This window comes from Corvus hawaiiensis, chromosome 2, assembly GCF_020740725.1.
Source record: "Corvus hawaiiensis isolate bCorHaw1 chromosome 2, bCorHaw1.pri.cur, whole genome shotgun sequence".
NCBI lineage: Eukaryota > Metazoa > Chordata > Aves > Passeriformes > Corvidae > Corvus > Corvus hawaiiensis.
The window spans coordinates 835997-852965 of NC_063214.1; the positions used below are offsets into that span (position 1 = coordinate 835997).

Consider the following 16969-nt stretch of genomic DNA (forward strand, 5'->3'; position numbering starts at 1 on the left):
AAGAAAACCCAAGTATAGGGGCATTTTGTAAGCTTAGTTTGTTTCTCCTTGGCACGATGCTGGGGCAGGGCTGAGCAGCCAGCCCATGCTACTGCACCTTCCAGCTCCAGCTTGACAAATTCCTGCCGTGAGGGTGCCAAAATTCCCTGTGGCAGGAGCACAGCATCCTCCTCAGGGCTTGGGCATCGCTGATGGCGCAGCCAGCAGCATTCCAGCACCATTCCCGTATCATCTGCAGCAAGCAGGCAGGATTTCTGCTTTTCCTTTTGCCCCTGCTTTCCTTCATCCCAGAGGAATGTATTTCCTGATCCTTTCAGGCAGCAAAAAAATATACCAGGGCCAAGGCAGCACGGGGAGAGGAGCTTTCCTCCTCTGTGAGGGCTTTGCTCCCTGTGCAGGCAGCTGCTGCTCCTGAGCCAGCACGGAAATGTCCCTTGCAAGGGTCACCCGCAGGGACAACCCAGACTGGGGAATTTGGGGGGAGTTGCGTTTTGTCTGGACGTGCCGGCTGTTGACTCTCAGAAGTACAAACAGCTGGAAGCTGAGGAAGCCACAGTCAGGAACAGCTTGAATGTATTTTTGGAAAGTGCTGCAGTTTCAGAGCAGAGAGAAGAGCCCCTGTAACGCAGTTGAAAAGTGAAAGGGAGCCGGATTTTATCTTTGCATTTGAAAAACGTATGAAAGCCTGAGCTCCAGCCATAAAAAACAGGAAAGGAGTTTCATTGCTTTTGCCCTTAAAAAAGGGCTCGTGGCACCCGCAGCACAGACACTGTGACCTCGCTGTGGTTTAATGACCACTCTCAGTTTCAGAGCACAGGAGGTGATTTTCGCCCAAGAGCTGCCTGTTTCTCTGTGTCCATTACAAGTCTCTAATTGCTGTTGAATGAACTCGTTTGTCCAGCCCAGACTGGTGCCAGGAGCTGCAGCAGAGCTGCTGAGCTGAGGGGCGTGGCAGAGCCGGGCTGTTGGCTCTGGCTGTAAGCACTCCGTGGTTTCCCCTGAGCCCTGCCCTGCCACCCCACAGGCACAGCCCCACAGCTCCTCTAATTAATGCCCTCTGCTCCTGTGATTCCCCTAAAAGCAGAGCAGGGGACCCGAAGCACATCCCAGAAATCCTCTGCTCCTTTGGCTTCCCAGTGCCGTGGGGTGTTGGACACTTGGCCGAGTGGGGCTGCAATGGATCTTCCACTCTCTGAGCCCTCCAGGGCTGGGGGCTCCACCACTGCCCTGGGCAGCCTCTTGGCTCAGGAGGTGACAAATGTTTTGCCTCCATCCCAGACCTCCTGCTTGCCTGGATACACTTTCCTCTTACAATTGCTGCCTCTTTCCTGCCCAGCAGCTTTTAGGGAACACAGAGAACACATCCTCCATCCAAACCGGTGCTCAAAGCTGTGCTGGTGGGGATCCAGCTGTATCCCTCTTGGGTGCCTGTGCCTGTCCCCACACACAGAGGTACAAGAACTTCTGGGGCAGAAAACCATCCCCCTAAGGGTATCCAGCTTTCCCTGCAAAGGTTTGCACCTCCTGAATTTGTGTGAGCTGAGCACACGGTGTGCTGTGCCTGGGGAACAGCACAGCTTGATATTGATGAAGTGTGATCCACTGCTGTCAGGAAAGGTGGGAAAACTTCCCTGCAGCATGGATATATGTCTGGATGCTCTCAGCCCCATTGGAAACCCGGTGGTGTGGGCAGGGAGCAGCAGCTGGACATGGACAGGGATGGCCAAGGCCAAAAACATCATGGGCTGCTGTGTGTCATGGTTTGGGAGAGAAAAGGCGAGAGCAGGGGAAGCTCTGTCATGATGTGTGCAGTGACAGCCTCTGGTGTGTCCCCAGGTGGTGAGAGGGAAGGACAGTGGCAGCAAGAAGAGGGAGGACATGCTGAGCCAGCTCAGGTCGAGATCCAAGCACATGGAGAGCCTCTCCCTACCGGAGTTCATCAGACGTAAGTGTGGAATGTCCCGATCCCACGCGGATGGCGACTCCCTGCTGGCACAGACAGCTGAGCTGGGGCCGTGCTGGGGCTGCAGTGCTGCCAAGGAACAGGGATGTTCCCACCTATGCTCAGCCCAGCTCCTGGATGGGCCCTCGAGATGCACCTTAGGCTCAGTGTTGGGTTTAACCCCTCTGCTCCTAGCAGATGTGGTTCACCTCACCCAGACTGCCCTGCTGCACCTCATGCCAGCCAAAGCACCTGGGCTTGCTCACTCTGAGTGTCACATGTCTTCCCTGGAAGTGCCCAAGGCCAGGTCGGACAGGGCTTGGAGCAACCTGGGCTAGTGGGAGGTGTCCCTGCCCATGGCAGGGGGTGGGACTGGGTGGGCTTTAAGGTTCCTTCCAGCCCAAATCCTTCTGTGACTCTGTGATTTATGGCTCAGGTGGGCAGTAGGAAACAGGCCAAGATCTCGCCAGAGCCCAAATCCAGGCAGGGAAGAGGGGTGCAAGCTGTGAGCCTGGAGCAGGGCCATGGCAAGGGAGAGACCCCCTTCAGTCAGAGGGGCTAGGGTGCATCCAGCTGCTCTTGCTCAGTCCTCAGGCCATGGCAGGAATCAGACCCACAGCAGCACTGGCAACTTTCATCCCCAAAAACCCTCTTCAGACCCGCTCCTCCAAGGCTGGAGACAATATCCAAGCCAGGCTGACCTCCTGTCCCACTGAGGACGGCCAGCGCTGCCTGGGGCCAGGGTCTGAGCAGCTAAAATCAGAGACTGGGATTTGAATCCAGTGCAATTAAGTTGTTTGGAAATGAGTGGGCTCTTTGTGGTGAAGGGGATCAGCTGGGCTTTAGTCTGTGGAGGCATCTGCTAATGGTTGGGATGTTTGGGGTTTTTAAATACACTGCACTTTGGCAACTACTTATGAAAAGTGGCCCTCTGAAGTCACTCCGTGTCAGCTTCCACCATATTTCCCAGCTATTATCCCGTTAACTTATTGGAAATCCTCTGTGTTCTGAAGGTCAGTGCAGGGCAGGCACAGCCAGGGAGGCGTGGGCAGGTTTTCCTCCCGCTGGTGGCAGCGTTTGCTCGTCAGCCTAATGCTCAATTAGAGGAGGCGGTCGGGGGTTTCTTCCCCCCCCGACCTTGTTGCACTGTCATTTAGAATCCTGTGTGATGGCAGCGGCTGCGTGGGAACAGATTGATAGTGCTCAGATGGGATTTTCACACCAACACTCTGCTCTGTGCCTCTGAAACACGAATGAAAATGAGCTCCCCGCTCCCGGGAGGAGAGAGGAGGAAATATCTTACCCTGCTCCAGCTGCAGCTTTGGTTCGGGGCTTGCATCAGTGTTGCTGTGTCAGGGCTGTGGTATTAAATTCATTATTTCAGAGAATTTATCCCCCAAAGCCCAGTTCTGAAATAAATGAAGCATCTGGTTTTTGTCAGGAGAGCAATCTTGCTGAAATCACCAGGATCTCCAGTACAAAACCCTGTTTAGAGCCAGGAGCAGGGTGACAGGTAGTGTGTGATGGTTAGATGGGACAGTTTGGGTGAAGCCTAAAGACTTCAGGGCTGGCTCATCCACGAGTCACTGGAAAGAGAATTTTCTTCCCATTCCATCACTCTCCTGCTTGTTTTGTTTCCTCTCTCAGTTTCTATTTTTACTATTATTTTCTACACGATAATTTATGAAAGCAGCATTTGGAGATTGTCCGGCCTGAATCACCTTGGAAGTGTCCAAGGCCAGGTTGGATGGGGCTGGGAACAACCTGGGATAGTGGAAGGTGTCGCTGCCCCTGGCATGGGACTGGATGGGCTTTGAGGCTCCTTCCAACCCAAACCTTTCCACGATTATGGAGAAGGAAATGCCTTTTGCCATGTGTTCTGTTGCTTTGGGGATAACCAGAGGGCAAAATCAGGCTTGTGGGAAGTTTTGCCATGTCCTGCAAGCAGAACAAGGCTGGGCTGGAGCCCATGCCATGAGGTGCTCCTGGGGGCTCTGGGCCTCTCTGGGGCAGGGTGTGAGGGCAGCGCGCTGAGCCCTGGAGGCTCTGCCTTGGGCAGGAAGGGCCTTTCCAGCCCCGTCAGCGATAACAGGATGGAGCTGTGTGCAGGATAAGGGGCTCTGGGGACGTTCCAAGCACTGAGGTCAGTCACCCCAGGAGGGAGCAGCTCTGCTGGCTGAGTCCCTCAGCGCTGGGGACATCAGGCCTCCATGGGGAATGATCTTGGCTCTCGCACAGATGCTCTCTCTGTGGGACACTGGCTTGCACCCCCACCACCACCAATTCCTCCTTCTGCAGGCACAGGATCTTCCTGCAGAAATAAAAATTGTAGGATTTAGCTTGCCTGAAGTAATTTCCATTGCTAATTTCCAGGCTTCTGTTGAAAACAGCTGGGAGGATGTGCCGATTCTGCTGCACATACTGGGAATTAGCCCATTAAAGGTGATCTTCAAAGCAATTGGAACGCTGCACTCGTGACTCGTTTGTTTCCCTTATGGTCCCTAGAGGCAGTTTCAAGGATATTTTTTGTTTATTATTTTGAAGTTTCCACTTGTTTTTCCTGTCTGCCCAGCTTCCTCTCTGGAGCTGTGAGGAAGATCCAATTAGTGCTGAGGTGGGGATTGCAGAGGATGGGAAGTCTTGCTGCTCCCACCATGAAGTGGGGACCTGCTCAGCTTTCTACCTCCGAGTGGTAAAAAGAGCTGCAGCTTTTTACCTCTGATCTGGTGGGGCAGCGGGGGTGTGGTTTGACTGAAAAGACCAAAGGCCTACAGGGAAAAGAACTTTTTGGTGGAAGATTCCCACAAAAATCAGATTTTTCAGCAAGCAATCTGAGGTTTCCTATCTGTAATATGGCTCAGAAATTCCAGGAATATGCTTCGAAGATCAGGACCTTTAGTGGTACTTGAAAGCAAAACCATCTCCCCTCTTGGGTTCACATTGGTGTAACGGAGCTCCTTCCCTCTCCACTGACTGCCAGCCTCCACAAGGTCAAAATTCCAGGGTCCCTGACCATGCCTAGTATGCTTGGACCTGCTTTTGCAACTCCCTAAAATTTTGGGCTGCTTGCCTGACCTGAGGGCAGAGTGCTGAGCAGGAGAGGCGATGCTGCCATGAGTTTGGGGAGTTTTGCCTTTGCACATGGAGGACCCTACTGCACCCACAGAGGGTCCTTTTGCCCTCCACAGAACATTTAGGACAGCCAAAATCTGTCCCCATCTGGGGACAGCTCCCAGACAAGCCCCAGGGAGGCCTCCCCACCGCAGTGCCCTGGTGCCGCTGGGCTGGAGCCGATAGAAAGATTGTCCCAGTTGTTTGTCAGCTGCCAAGAATTAACACCATTAATTTATGGCAGTCCTTTGCATTAATCCTCCCTGTTAATTCCTTATCTCTGCTCCAGCATATTGGCTGCCTGAGCCCGCATCTGGGAAACTCACCAGCAGTTCGTTCGGAAGTTGCCCTCTGCGTGCCAGCCAGAGCAGGGGAAGGCAGCGGGAGAGCAGCAGCAGGAGCAGAAAGTGGGGTTGGGATGTGCAGGAAGGGGAGATTGCTCCAGGATGGACAGCTGCAGCTCCCAGCTGGCAGCACCGGGCACCCCGTTCCCTGGCAGCTGGGGCTGCCTGTGCTGAGCTCCGTGGAGACCTCTCCTGCTCAAGGGTTCAGCCCTAGAGCAGCTTGCTGGAGCGTTTCTTGCCTGTAATCAAAAAATGCATTTTTCATTATTGAAACAAAAAGGACACTGAAATTGCAAGTGCAGCAAACAAATAAATTAACTTTTAGTGACTTCCCATGTACTTTTGTGTTTGTTTTAGCAGAAGCCCTGCCAGAAAGCTTCAAGGAAAGGGGTGGAATGAGATGAGCTTTGCAGTCCCTTCCAACCCAAACCCTTCTGTGATTCCCTGATTAATATTTTGGTGTACCCCTGCTCTCCATGGTACAGGTGCCCCCTTGTCCTTTCAGGTTTCCCTGTGGTGCTGCTGAGGAACCTGCGGCATCCCGTGTACCTGCTGGTGGTGCTGGCTCAGGTCAACATCTCTGCCATGGTTGCTGGGTTAGCAACGTTCATGGGCAAGTTCCTGGAGAGACAATTCTCCCTCACAGCATCCCTGGCCAACATGATCATTGGTAAGTGTTGCTGAGCTTTTGACTCTTTAAAAAATAATCTAGAAATTAGGAAGAGTTCCTCTGGAATAAAGCCCCCCTCTCAGAATCAGTCGGAGAGTTCAGAGATCCTGCCACAGCTCCTCAGGGAAAGAGGCCTCTGAGGTCTGCAACAGATAAATCAGAATAAAGTGAGCAGAGCAGACTGGCAAAGCCCAGGGCTGAATGCAGGCGGGAAGGTTAAATGCTGAAGCAGTGCTCTCCTGCCCCAATGTGAGCTGAGCTGCTCCCAGCTCAGATTTACCCTCTGCATTCAAGTCAGCCCTGTGCTCAGTGGATGAATTTCTCTAGCCTTTGTTCTCACCACTGAGTCTTGCTTTGCCTTTCTCCCTCAGATCAAAAAGCTTTCTGTAGCTGGAAATTCCTTCCTTGCGTGGGTATTTATGGTCTGAAAGCAACCTCCCCGTTGATCCTCAGCTGAATTAATCAGTTTGCACGTCTGTAGCTGAACTTTGGTCTCCCCCAAAAATGAGGGGTTTTAGATAAATGGGGTTTTACAAGGGTGACCACAGAAATGGGCACAGTCCTGTGCTGCACAGAAATTAAACATCCTCCCCAGGTTTACTTGGTGCTTCCTCCTGTCCACACTGAAAAATCACATTTTGCTGGGTGAAGCATGGCTTTCCACTGCTCCTGGCATCTTCCATCCATGGATACATAAGGCAGCCGGTTTGCCCTGGCTTTGAAAAGCAGCTTTTTCGTAGCATTATTCCACCAGTTCCTGCAAAAACCTTGGTCCCTTCTGAATCCCCTGTGCTGAAAAACAGGAACCCAACAGCAAATCCCCTGGGCCTTTGCTGTGAGAAGGGACTGACGCAGCTCAGAGGATGGAAAGCAAGGTACAGTGATAGGACAAGGGGGAATGGCTTTAGGTAGGGTTTTAGGAGGGAATCCTTCCCTGTGAGGGTGGGCAGGCCCTGGCACAGGGTGCCCAGAGCAGCTGTGGCTGCCCCTGGATCCCTGGAAGTGTCCAAGGCCATGCTGGACGGGGCTTGGAGCAGCATGGGACAGTGGAAGGGCTGGAACTGGGTGATGTTTAAGATCCCTCCCAACCCACTCTGTGATTCCCTGATTCCATGCCCTGCCTTTCCCCAGGTGCCGTGAACATCCCCGGGGCCATGGTGGGGATTGTGGTGGGCGGTGCCATCCTGAAGCGGTTCCAGATGTCTCTGAGGCAGTGCAGTGCCCTGTGTGTGCTGGGCATGCTGCTCTGCCTGCTCGGGGCCTTTCCCCTGCTCTTCCTGGGCTGCCCCACGCAGAAGGTGGCCGGTGTCACCTACTGGGACAGGTACCACTGCTCTGCGGGCTGGGCACGGGGCGGGGGGGGCATTCCCAGGGTGGGCACACCCCAGCCACGGGCACATTCCTCGGGGTGGGGGTGGGAGCCAAGCAGAATCCCCAGAAATTGATTCATTTCCTCAGGAGAAGCGGCTGATGGAGATAAAGTAAGAAATTCTTGTGGATAAGCACCGAGTTTGCTGTGTCCTCAGGTTTAGGGCAGAAATGATACAGATACCCTTCATGATTTATCCCACACACGGTGGAGTCAGCTCAGCTTTATCTCCTTTGGGTTAAAACCTTTTTAACATGAGATTTTTAGGAGCAGGGTTATAAGAATTCCACCAGTGAGATTTCCCACTGAGGAGCAAGTGTGGAACCCGAAGTAAACACGTTTTTGGCACAAACAGCACAAGACTTACATTTCATCTTGGAAAGTTTTGGGCCAGCCCTGGGATCACACCTTCCAAGCTGCGGCAGCTAAACGTGGGCAGGATCTTCTTGTGTGCCCTCAAGGCTTGATCCAGGTCTCTGTGAATTGCCTGGTCAGTGTCCTGTGGTCCCGGCCCTCAGGGGAATCTCCCTCCCTCCCTCCTTCCCTCCCACAGTGGGGTGTTGCAAGAACCCCAAAGCCCGGGCTTGGGACCAAGTATGAAGGAAGTGGGAGGCTCCTGGGACCATTTGTGGCTGGGATGCTTTGCCCAGGCAGAGCCAAGGCCCGGGGTGATGGTGGAATTCCCGTGGCTCCTCACTCACACGTGGGGAAGGGTTTGTTGAGCAGTCAAGTGGGTTTTTACTGATCTCAGCACACAGGCAGTTTGTTTTCTCTGTAAGATGCATATTGATCAGTACCTGGCACTAACACTTCCCTCGTGCTCAGCTCTGGGTTTGGGCACCATGACATGGAGTGCAACGCGCAGTGTCACTGCCCCGAGAAGGGCTTCAACCCCGTCTGTGGCTCCAACGGCGTGGAATACACCTCCCCCTGCTCTGCTGGCTGCAGGAATGTGAACATCGACACAAACAACTCAGTCCTGGTGAGTCGGGCCTGGGGCATGGCTGCTGAGGGGTGACCACTGTCCTGCTCCAGACTGGCAGATGGATTTTCTGATGTTCATTGGTGTTGGGCAAGCGCTGCGTGATCCGTGTGGGATGAGCAGGGGGAGGCTGGGAACATCCCTCGGCCAAGGCAACAGGCAGGAACGAACCTCTTAGGATCCAGTGGTTTAGGATGTACAGGTGTCCCTCCCCATTCCCTGACCCCCAGGTCAGGCTGTGCTCCCCAAACCCTGGCTTCTCCAGATTCATTGCTACCCAGCAGCTTGAGGGGCTGCCCCAGGACCACAGAATGGTTTGGATTGGAAGGAACTTCCAAGCTCTCCCAGGTCACCCCCCTGGATGGGCAGGGACGCCTCCCAGGTGCCCAGGTTGCTCCCAGCACTGGCATTTGGCAGAGCTGTGGTGAGTGCGCTGGGAGAGCCTCGTCAGAGGGGTGCTATTCCGCCCTTCAGCTCCCAGGTTTGCAGGGTGGAAATTCCCATCTGGTTGCAGAGTGCACACCCTCTCCATGGGCACAGGCTGCCCAGCCAAGTGTCTGCATGAGAGGGGGACTGAGTGGAGAATCCAGTGCAGGGGCTGGAACAGTGGGGTTTGCTCCTGGCCTTCCTTTGGTGGGGTCTTTCTGCTGCCCTGTGCTTGTCTCTGCTGTGCTGCTCCCGGCCTGCCACCAACACCCCGACAGCTCTGAGCTCTCCCAGCTGCTCTGTGGGTCTGCAGACAGCGCAGTTCAACAGATAACCCGCACGGAAATCTTTGCCATTCCAACCTCTCTGCAGTCTGTGTAGGATGAGTGGCTTTCCGCTTGGCACAGGCTGTAATGGCAGCGTGGGACTGTCTGGGCAGTTTTCAGCAGCGTTTTGTTAATTAACAGCACTTCATTTTAATAACAATTATGCTTTCTGCCAGAGCTTAGTCCCAAATGTGCTTTCCTGCACCCCCACGCCTGCCTTTTGTATGGCAGATCCTTTCCAACTGCCTTCTTCCTCCTCGAAGTTGCCTCCCTATTCCAGCCCTTGCTTTCTCGGAAATTTTACACTTTTCTTACAATTTTCAGCATCTCTGCCAGTGCAGGGACCTGTGGCACTCATTGCCTACTGCCTTCCCTGTCCCGGGGTTTCCAGAAACCTCCCAGCCTGCAGAAAGCCCTGCAGCTGTGTGCCCAGCTCTGCTGCAGCCTTTCCAGAGGGCACCGTGCAAGCTTGGATGTAGGAATGAGGTTTTGGGAGACCCTGAACTGCTCCTGCCTCTGGGATCACCCTTCTGCAAACTGCCACCCCCTCTGGCAACCAAAAGATGATGCTCATTATTAATTTTAAGGTCTCTTCAAAAAAACCACCCAGAGGTTTCTTGTTAAAAAAAAAAAAAAAAAAAAAAAAAAGAAAATTGTGGCTAAAAAATAGAGAAAAGGAAAAATTCCTCATCCATCACCTCAGGGCATCTTTTCTTTGCTATAATTCTCTGCCAGTTATTTATGAGCCTCTCTCAAAGGTGAGGTTTTACGTTTTTGATTTAATGCTGCCCTGAGGTTGGGCTCTGGCTGCAGTTGGGCCCTGCACACAGCCCTGGATGAAGGGGCTCACAGCAGGACAGCGCCTGGGCACAGATGGCAGAGCCCAGGCACCCTGTGCCAGGGCCTCAGCACCCTCACAGCCAGGAATTCCTTCCCAATATCCCATCCATCCCTGCCCTCTGGCAGTGGGAAGCCATTCCCTGTGTCCTGTCCCTCCAGCCCTTGTCCCTAGTCACTCTCCAGCTCTCCTGGAGCCCTGAACCGGCCTCTGATGTGTCCCCGAAGTACTGAGTGCTAATTACTGCTAATTATTTCCAGACAAATCCTACTGCCCTCCTTCACTCTGGCAGCGTTCCCTTCCATCTGCGCATCCCTGGGCACGTGAGCAGCCCCTGGATGTTCTCCTCTCTTTGCAGAACTACACCGAGTGCAGCTGCATCCCGGGAGCAGGGCTCGCCAGGCCGGGCACCTGCGGCACCGGCTGCTCCCACCTCTTCGTGCCCTTCGTGGTCCTGTCCTGCCTGGCAGGGATCCTCGCCAGCACATCCCACACGCCGTCCTTCATGCTCATCCTCAGGTGGGGACGCCTTGGGCACGGTCCTGGGCAGCCACAGAGGGCTTCCAGAGGGGATGTTTGGTTCAGGAGGAAGGATTTCTGCAGCTGGGGGTTAAACCAGCCCTGTTTTGCACCTCCTGCCTGTTCCTGCTGGGATTTTTACCTCAGCACAAGATGCACCATTAACTCAGCAGTAATTCAGCACACGGCACTTGGGCTCTTTTTAAGGCAGCTCTGTGTGAAGTTAGGAAGTTTAATTACCTTCCTTTGCTTGCAAGCGGCCTCCCTCCCAGTGTAGAGAGGCAATTAGGGCTGCACCTTCCCACATCCTTGGAAAGGTGCCTGTGGGGCAGAGAAGGATGGAGCCGCCTAGACGTGATCCCAGGCTGGTGGGGCTGGACCCCAGCATGGGCAAAGCTGAGGGAGAGAGGAAAGCCATGGGGAAGTCTCTGTCTTAGTCTATAAATGGTACTTCCGAGCACATTTCCATGGCCAAAATACTCTAAAGAGTTGCTTTTTAGGGAAAAATCTGTTGTTAAAAACCCCTTTTTACCTCCCAGAGCTCCGTGTACTCCAGGCAGTCAGAGAGGAGAGGGAAGCTGAGTCCCCTGAGGGTGCTGGCCTGGGGGTCCTCTGCCAACCAGTCCTTTTCCACGTGTGAGCCCAGCAGGAGCCACAGCCAGAAATACAGATTCCAGAAAACTGGGCTGCCAGCAGAATGGACACTGGGGCTTCTCACCTCAGGAAAGCCGCTGCCTCCACGTGCAAAGCACTTGCTCAGTTACAAAAAGCATCCCTTTCATTGCCTCTGTTTCACTCACCCAGATTCTTTGACTCAAAAGCAAAAATGCTCCTTAGCCAAGCCTTCCCCATGTCTTCCTGGGTCTGGCAGGATTTTCAGGCCAAGGGAAGGCCGTGGTCAGTGTTCAGCCCTAATGAATGAACCCTCATCAGCTTTGCTGATGTAAATGGGAACTCCCTGGGTGCTTGGTGGCTGGGTTGAAGGACCATGTGTGGGTGAGGTGCCGTGCCAGGGAGGGAAGCATCCATCCTGGTGGGATTGCCAGAGGACATGTTTTCCACTTTGTTTTTCAGGAGCATCCAGCCTGAAGACAAATCATTTGCTGTTGGGATACAGTTCATGCTGCTGAGAGTTTTAGGTAAATTGTGTTAAAATATCATCCTAGAAAATAATGGCAGCTCTTGGAGAGGGCTTTCCCAAGGCAGGGAAAGATGCTGCCTTGTGGGGTCTGGGGGTGCTTGCAGTGGGGGATAAGACAGGGCAGCTCCAAGGGCTCCATCTCCATGTGCAAAGGAGGGATGGGAATACTTCAGGTCCAGGAGCTCAGGCTGTGTGCAGACACTGCTCTGCTCGCCTCCAGTGCATCAGAGGGGCTCCAAACCCTGTCCTGGGATCCCACCAGTTACTTCTCCAAAGGGGAAAGTTCATGTGACCCTGGAGGCCCCCAGGCTGTGCCACAGCAGCCGTGGGAAGGAGCAGTAAGTGCTCAGTGTACAGAGGAGGGGAGCTGGAATGGGCTGCCCGGGGGCTGGTGGGGTCACCATCACTGAAGCGTTCCGGAGGCACCTGGCTGGGGCACGTGGGGACGTGGATTTGGGGTGACTTTGGTGGGGGGGATGGCTGGACCTGGCTGACCCTGTGTTGCAGCTTGGATGCCGGGCCCGGTGCTGTACGGCAGCGCCATCGACACCACCTGCATCCTGTGGGAGAGCAGGTGTGACCGGAGGGCAGCCTGCAGGTACTACGACAACACCCTCTTCAGGCAGAGGTAGGGCTGGAGACCGGGATCAGGGACTGCGGGGGCATGTGCCATCGGGATAATGGGGGTCAGGGACTGCGGGGGGACGTGGCATCGGGATAATGGGGGTCAGGGACTGCGGGGGCACGTGGCATCGGGATAATGGGGGTCAGGGACTGCGGGGGCACGTGGCATCAGGATAATGGGGGTCAGGGACTGTGGGGGCACGTGGCATCGGGATAATGGGGGTCAGGGACTGCGGGGGGACGTGGCATCGGGATAATGGGGGTCAGGGACTGCGGGGGCACGTGGCATCGGGATAATGGGGGTCAGGGACTGCGGGGGGACGTGGCATCGGGATAATGGGGGTCAGGGACTGCGGGGGCACGTGGCATCGGGATAATGGGGGTCAGGGACTCCGGGGGTACGTGGCAAATCATTGTGCAAAGCACTGTGAACACACAGGGACACTCACCCCCCAGGCCCTTCCAGCTCTCTGCACTGTGGCAGAGGCAGTCCCTGGAAGAACCCCCCCAGAGTCTCAGGTGCTTGGAGCACTCAGGAATATCCCCACTCCCCTGATCCTCCGTTTGCACCCCACAGGTATCTGGGGCTGCAGTTTTTCTTCGAGGTGGGCGCTTTCCTGTGCTTCGGGGCCGTGTATCTGATCCTCAGCAAGCAGGAGAGGGAAGCCAGCCAGGCACAGGAGACAAAGGCAGAGCCAGAAAAGGAGAAACTGTCAGGAGACTCCATAAAGACCCCGGAATCCAAAGTGTGACACCGCAAAGGTGAATTGTGATCAAGTCTGGGGAGGTGGAGCCACGTGAATCAGCCCACACCCGAGCTGTGGAGGGTGGATGCCCGGAGTGATGCACCCTGGGGCTGCCTCCTGATCTCCCAGGTGGGATGAACTCTTCCTGCAGTGCTGGGGATCCATCCATGCATTGTTCTCCACCTCAGGGGTGCAGCTTCTTCCTTCCCATGGATTAGTCCGCACACTTCAACCCTTGGACTCTGCAGCCTCCGGGATTTGTGTCCTTCAAAGCATTTTTTCCTGCTGAGCGTCTCGGTGATGCCAGCACTGAGCATTAACCATAAACCTGAAGGGTTTTGTGGGTTGTATTTTTTTAAATAAATCATTTTTAAGAAATGGTTTTGTACTGAACCCATAGATCTCTGTGACTGATGGTCTGTCCTTGCCTCCAGAATGTCAGCTGTGCTTGTTCCCTTTCCTCTCCTGGTGTCAGATGCCCTCTCCTCCTGGGACATTTCATCCAGCTCCAGCTGACACTGCTGGGATTTTTGTCACCACTTTTGTCAGAAGGACCAACCTGCACATCTGCAGGGACGAGGATCCTGGGGAGGGGAGGACACCAAAAGGACCAGGAGGTCCAGCCCAGGGGAGAAACTCCCATTCCTGCTTTGGCAGCAGGGACACAAAGTAATAATAATAGTAGTAGTAATAATAATAGTAATAATAATAACAATAACAATAATAACAATAATAATAATACTTTTTTTTTTGTGTTATCAGCACTTACTTTCTGATGGTCAGTGCTTATCACAGGAGCTCACTGAAGCACGTGGGAGTTCAGGTGCATTCCTGGTTTGCAGCTTGAGAAGGGCAGAACTTTTCCCAGGGACGCAGGATCAGAGGGGGAGGTTGGAGTCCTCTCCAGACTGGGCAGAGATTGTGGCTGAACCATCTGAGCCCAGAGCCAGCCAGCCCTGGGCTCCCTGAAGGGGGTTCTGTCTGTAATTACAGGGTGGAAGTGCAGCCTGGTGTTATTTTGGTTCAGCTGCCTCTATTTCCTGCACTCTGCCCGTGCTGGGACTCCTTCCCACCCAGGAGTGAATTGTGCTGCTCCCACCACCAGCAAGCAGCCACAGCCACGGGGTGGCTTTGTCATTTTTGGTGCCAGGATGGAATTTAGTAGAGAAAACAAAACTGGTAAGTTCAACCCAAAAATGCAGAAAAGAACTACACAGAGGGGAGAATTCATTCCCTCCTTCCCCCCAGCAAATATCCTCTGGAAAGGGCTGGGTGTGCAGAGAAGTGGAGGGGGGAAGGCCTCTGGGGAAGTGACTGAATTTAGCTATTTCCCCAAACTGTTTGTCCAGCCATTCTGAAGGACCCAGTTACCTCAGAGCAGCCTGAGAGGTTGACTGGAATTTTTTAGGGGTTTGGGTTGGGTTCTTTTCCTATTTTTGTGCAGTGCCTTGTGTTCACTGGGTTCGGAGTTTACAGCCGTGTTCAAGGTACCAAGAAGTGATGTCTGTCTTCAGAGAAGGTTCTGGAAGGCAGAGGTGTGCATGGATGCTGAAGGGATGTAGGAGGACCCATCCGAGGAAGGACAAGTAGCATTTGCTGACCAGGAGCTTTGGAAAGCCGAAGCTGGGAGAGTTTTGCACTGTCCTCTTTTTCCGAGCCTTGGCCAGGCAGCATCTGTTGCTAAAGCAGCAGGAGAGGAGTGGGAATGGGGTTCTCCGGGCAGGAGTAGGGCAGAGACAGCTCACGATGCCCACAGCGGTCGTTCCAGCTCCCGGCAGCCCAGGAATTTGCTGCATCCACAGAGAAGAAGGTTCTTTCCTGGCTGAGCACAAGTCTTGGCTCACAGGCAGTTCCTGCCATGCTCATCTCAATCCCAAGTCGCTCCAAGGTACTTTCCACACCACAACAAACAAACAACAGCACAATTTGCTCCATATGGCGTGAAAAGTGGGGAGCTGCAGTGTGCTGTGCCAGGAATCTGCCAGGGATTCGATTCTTTGCCCAGGGAAGTGTCCAAGGCCAGGCTGGCCGGGGCTTGGAGCAACCTGGGGTAGTGGAAGGCGTCCCTGCCCATGGCAGGGGGTGGAATCGGATGAGCTTTAAGGCCCTTCCAACCAAAACCATTCTGTGATTCCATGGTTCTCTCCCCCATCCCACTGGAGCCCCTCCAGAGCCTTTCTGAGAGCCCCTCAAGCCACTGGAAGCGGTGGTTCCACTTGCAGAAAGGAGGGGAGAATGGGAAAATGAAACCCTTTCCCAAAATAAACAGTGAGTTTAATTGCCTGTGCTGCTGCTGCAGGTGGCAGACAGGCTGCACATCCCTCTCCTGCCTGGCTGGGATCCTGATGGATGCACCAGGGACCTGCAGGATGGCCTGGCCGGCTCACTCCCAGCCCATTCCCACTGCTGGGCTCGGGGATCCACATTCATTTTCCACTTGGAAAACTCCTATCACATCGTGGAAAGGCTTGGCTGAGGCAATGCACAAGCTGGTACAGCATGAATTCTTCCTTCCCTTGTTACCCCTCCAGCAGAGGACAGATCCCTGTGGATAAGCACCCAAGGCACTTGCAAACAGTGGCTCTTAGCTCTAGGCCTGTTATTCTGCTTTTGCTCTGGTAATTTCCATCAATTTGGGCTGGAGCTTCTACAAAGAGCAATAAACCCCCGTTTCCCTGTCCCTTCCTCTGGGCTCTTTCAGAACGCAGTTGAAAGGGACTGCCTTGCCAGGGAAGATTAAAGAGAGGCAGCTTGGAAAGGCTGCTCCCAGCTCCCGTCAGCAGGGAGGAGATAAAACCAGGGAATATGAAAGGGTTGGCAGCAGAGAGGGAGCAGCAGGAGGAGTGTTTGATGCAGAGCAAGGGGCAGGCAGGTGCGAGGGCTGCAAAGAAAGGAAGCAAAGGAAGGGGTAGCAGCAGCAAAATGCACCCTGTGCCGGCTGCCAGGTTCTCCCCAGGGCAGGCATTCCCTGGAGACAGCCTGAAACAGAGTTTACAGAGCACCGAGGGGTGCAGCTGGGCCACCAGCCATGGACTGCGTTGGGGAGGTTAACAGGAGTGAATCCAGCTGGGCCACAAGCCCATGGACCTCCTGGAACCGGAGCACTGGGTGTCTTCATGCAGCACTTTGTGGGACCAGGGGTCACAGACCCGGAGGCAGAACGGTGCCTTTAGGGCTGGAGGGAATTGCACGGGGTCAAGAGAAGGAGTTACAACTGGAGGGAAGGACCCAAAGCATTTACGGAGCCGAGAGCTGCTTTAGAGCTGAGCACAATTCCCGTTCCTCAGGAAAAAGAGCTAAGCTGAAGTTTTTAAATCACCTTTGGTGTGTTTAGCTCGGCCAGATCTCTCCCTGGAGTGCTCCTGGCTCCGCTGCAGTCACATCCAAAGGGTTTCTCCCAGTTTCCTGCTGCTGTTACAGAGCAGGTTTTCCAGCACAGGGGATAGGGATGGTCCTGAGTGGATTCTGTGGCTGTTTGCAGAGGGCCAACAAAACGTGAATCAAAACCCAGTGAATGTTTCTATTAAAATGCACTTGAGCTGCCTCTGGCAACCTGAAGTCTGTTCCCAGAAAATGCTCGCTGAAGAGACACAGTTTGTGGCCAAAAGACAAAGAATTGCTGTGCCTGGGACTGAGGCAGAGCTGTGGATGGAATCCAGTTCCCAGGCTGGGGAAGAGGAAGGCAAATAACTCATAGATGTTACACTGAAGTTCAAGAATATCCGGGAGGTTCCCACTGGAATACTGAAAAGATGAGACAAGGAATCACCGAATTGCTACCAATTAACACAACAATTCCCAGAAACTGGAGGTTTCCAGGGATTTCCAAAGGGGAAAACAGAAACCAGGCAGATCCAGACCCAGCTCTGATCCCTGGAAAGATGCTGAAGAAGCGACTCATCCATGGGCAATGACTTGGATAAGGATGTCA

At 54.0% G+C, this 16969-nt stretch overlaps 1 protein-coding gene and 1 long non-coding RNA gene across 3 annotated transcripts in view; one reads left to right on the top strand and one right to left on the bottom strand.

Annotated features, from left to right (window-relative positions):
- Nucleotides 1–13431, top strand: part of SLCO2B1 (solute carrier organic anion transporter family member 2B1) — a 34986-nt gene extending 21555 nt beyond the window's left edge. The window contains exons 8-15 of the mRNA XM_048295343.1: nt 1837–1945; nt 5903–6067; nt 7199–7391; nt 8262–8418; nt 10367–10527; nt 11602–11666; nt 12176–12296; nt 12870–13431. Of these exons, the coding sequence (XP_048151300.1) occupies nt 1837–1945; nt 5903–6067; nt 7199–7391; nt 8262–8418; nt 10367–10527; nt 11602–11666; nt 12176–12296; nt 12870–13044 (1146 nt within the window). The 3' untranslated portion in view covers nt 13045–13431. The remainder of the gene's footprint in view (nt 1–1836; nt 1946–5902; nt 6068–7198; nt 7392–8261; nt 8419–10366; nt 10528–11601; nt 11667–12175; nt 12297–12869) is intronic.
- LOC125321919 overlaps nt 1–16969 on the bottom strand; it is an 85508-nt gene that overhangs the window by 29520 nt on the left and 39019 nt on the right. For both annotated transcript variants that reach the window (XR_007201764.1, XR_007201763.1), the window contains exon 7: nt 5380–5636. This is a non-coding gene — a long non-coding RNA (uncharacterized LOC125321919). The remainder of the gene's footprint in view (nt 1–5379; nt 5637–16969) is intronic.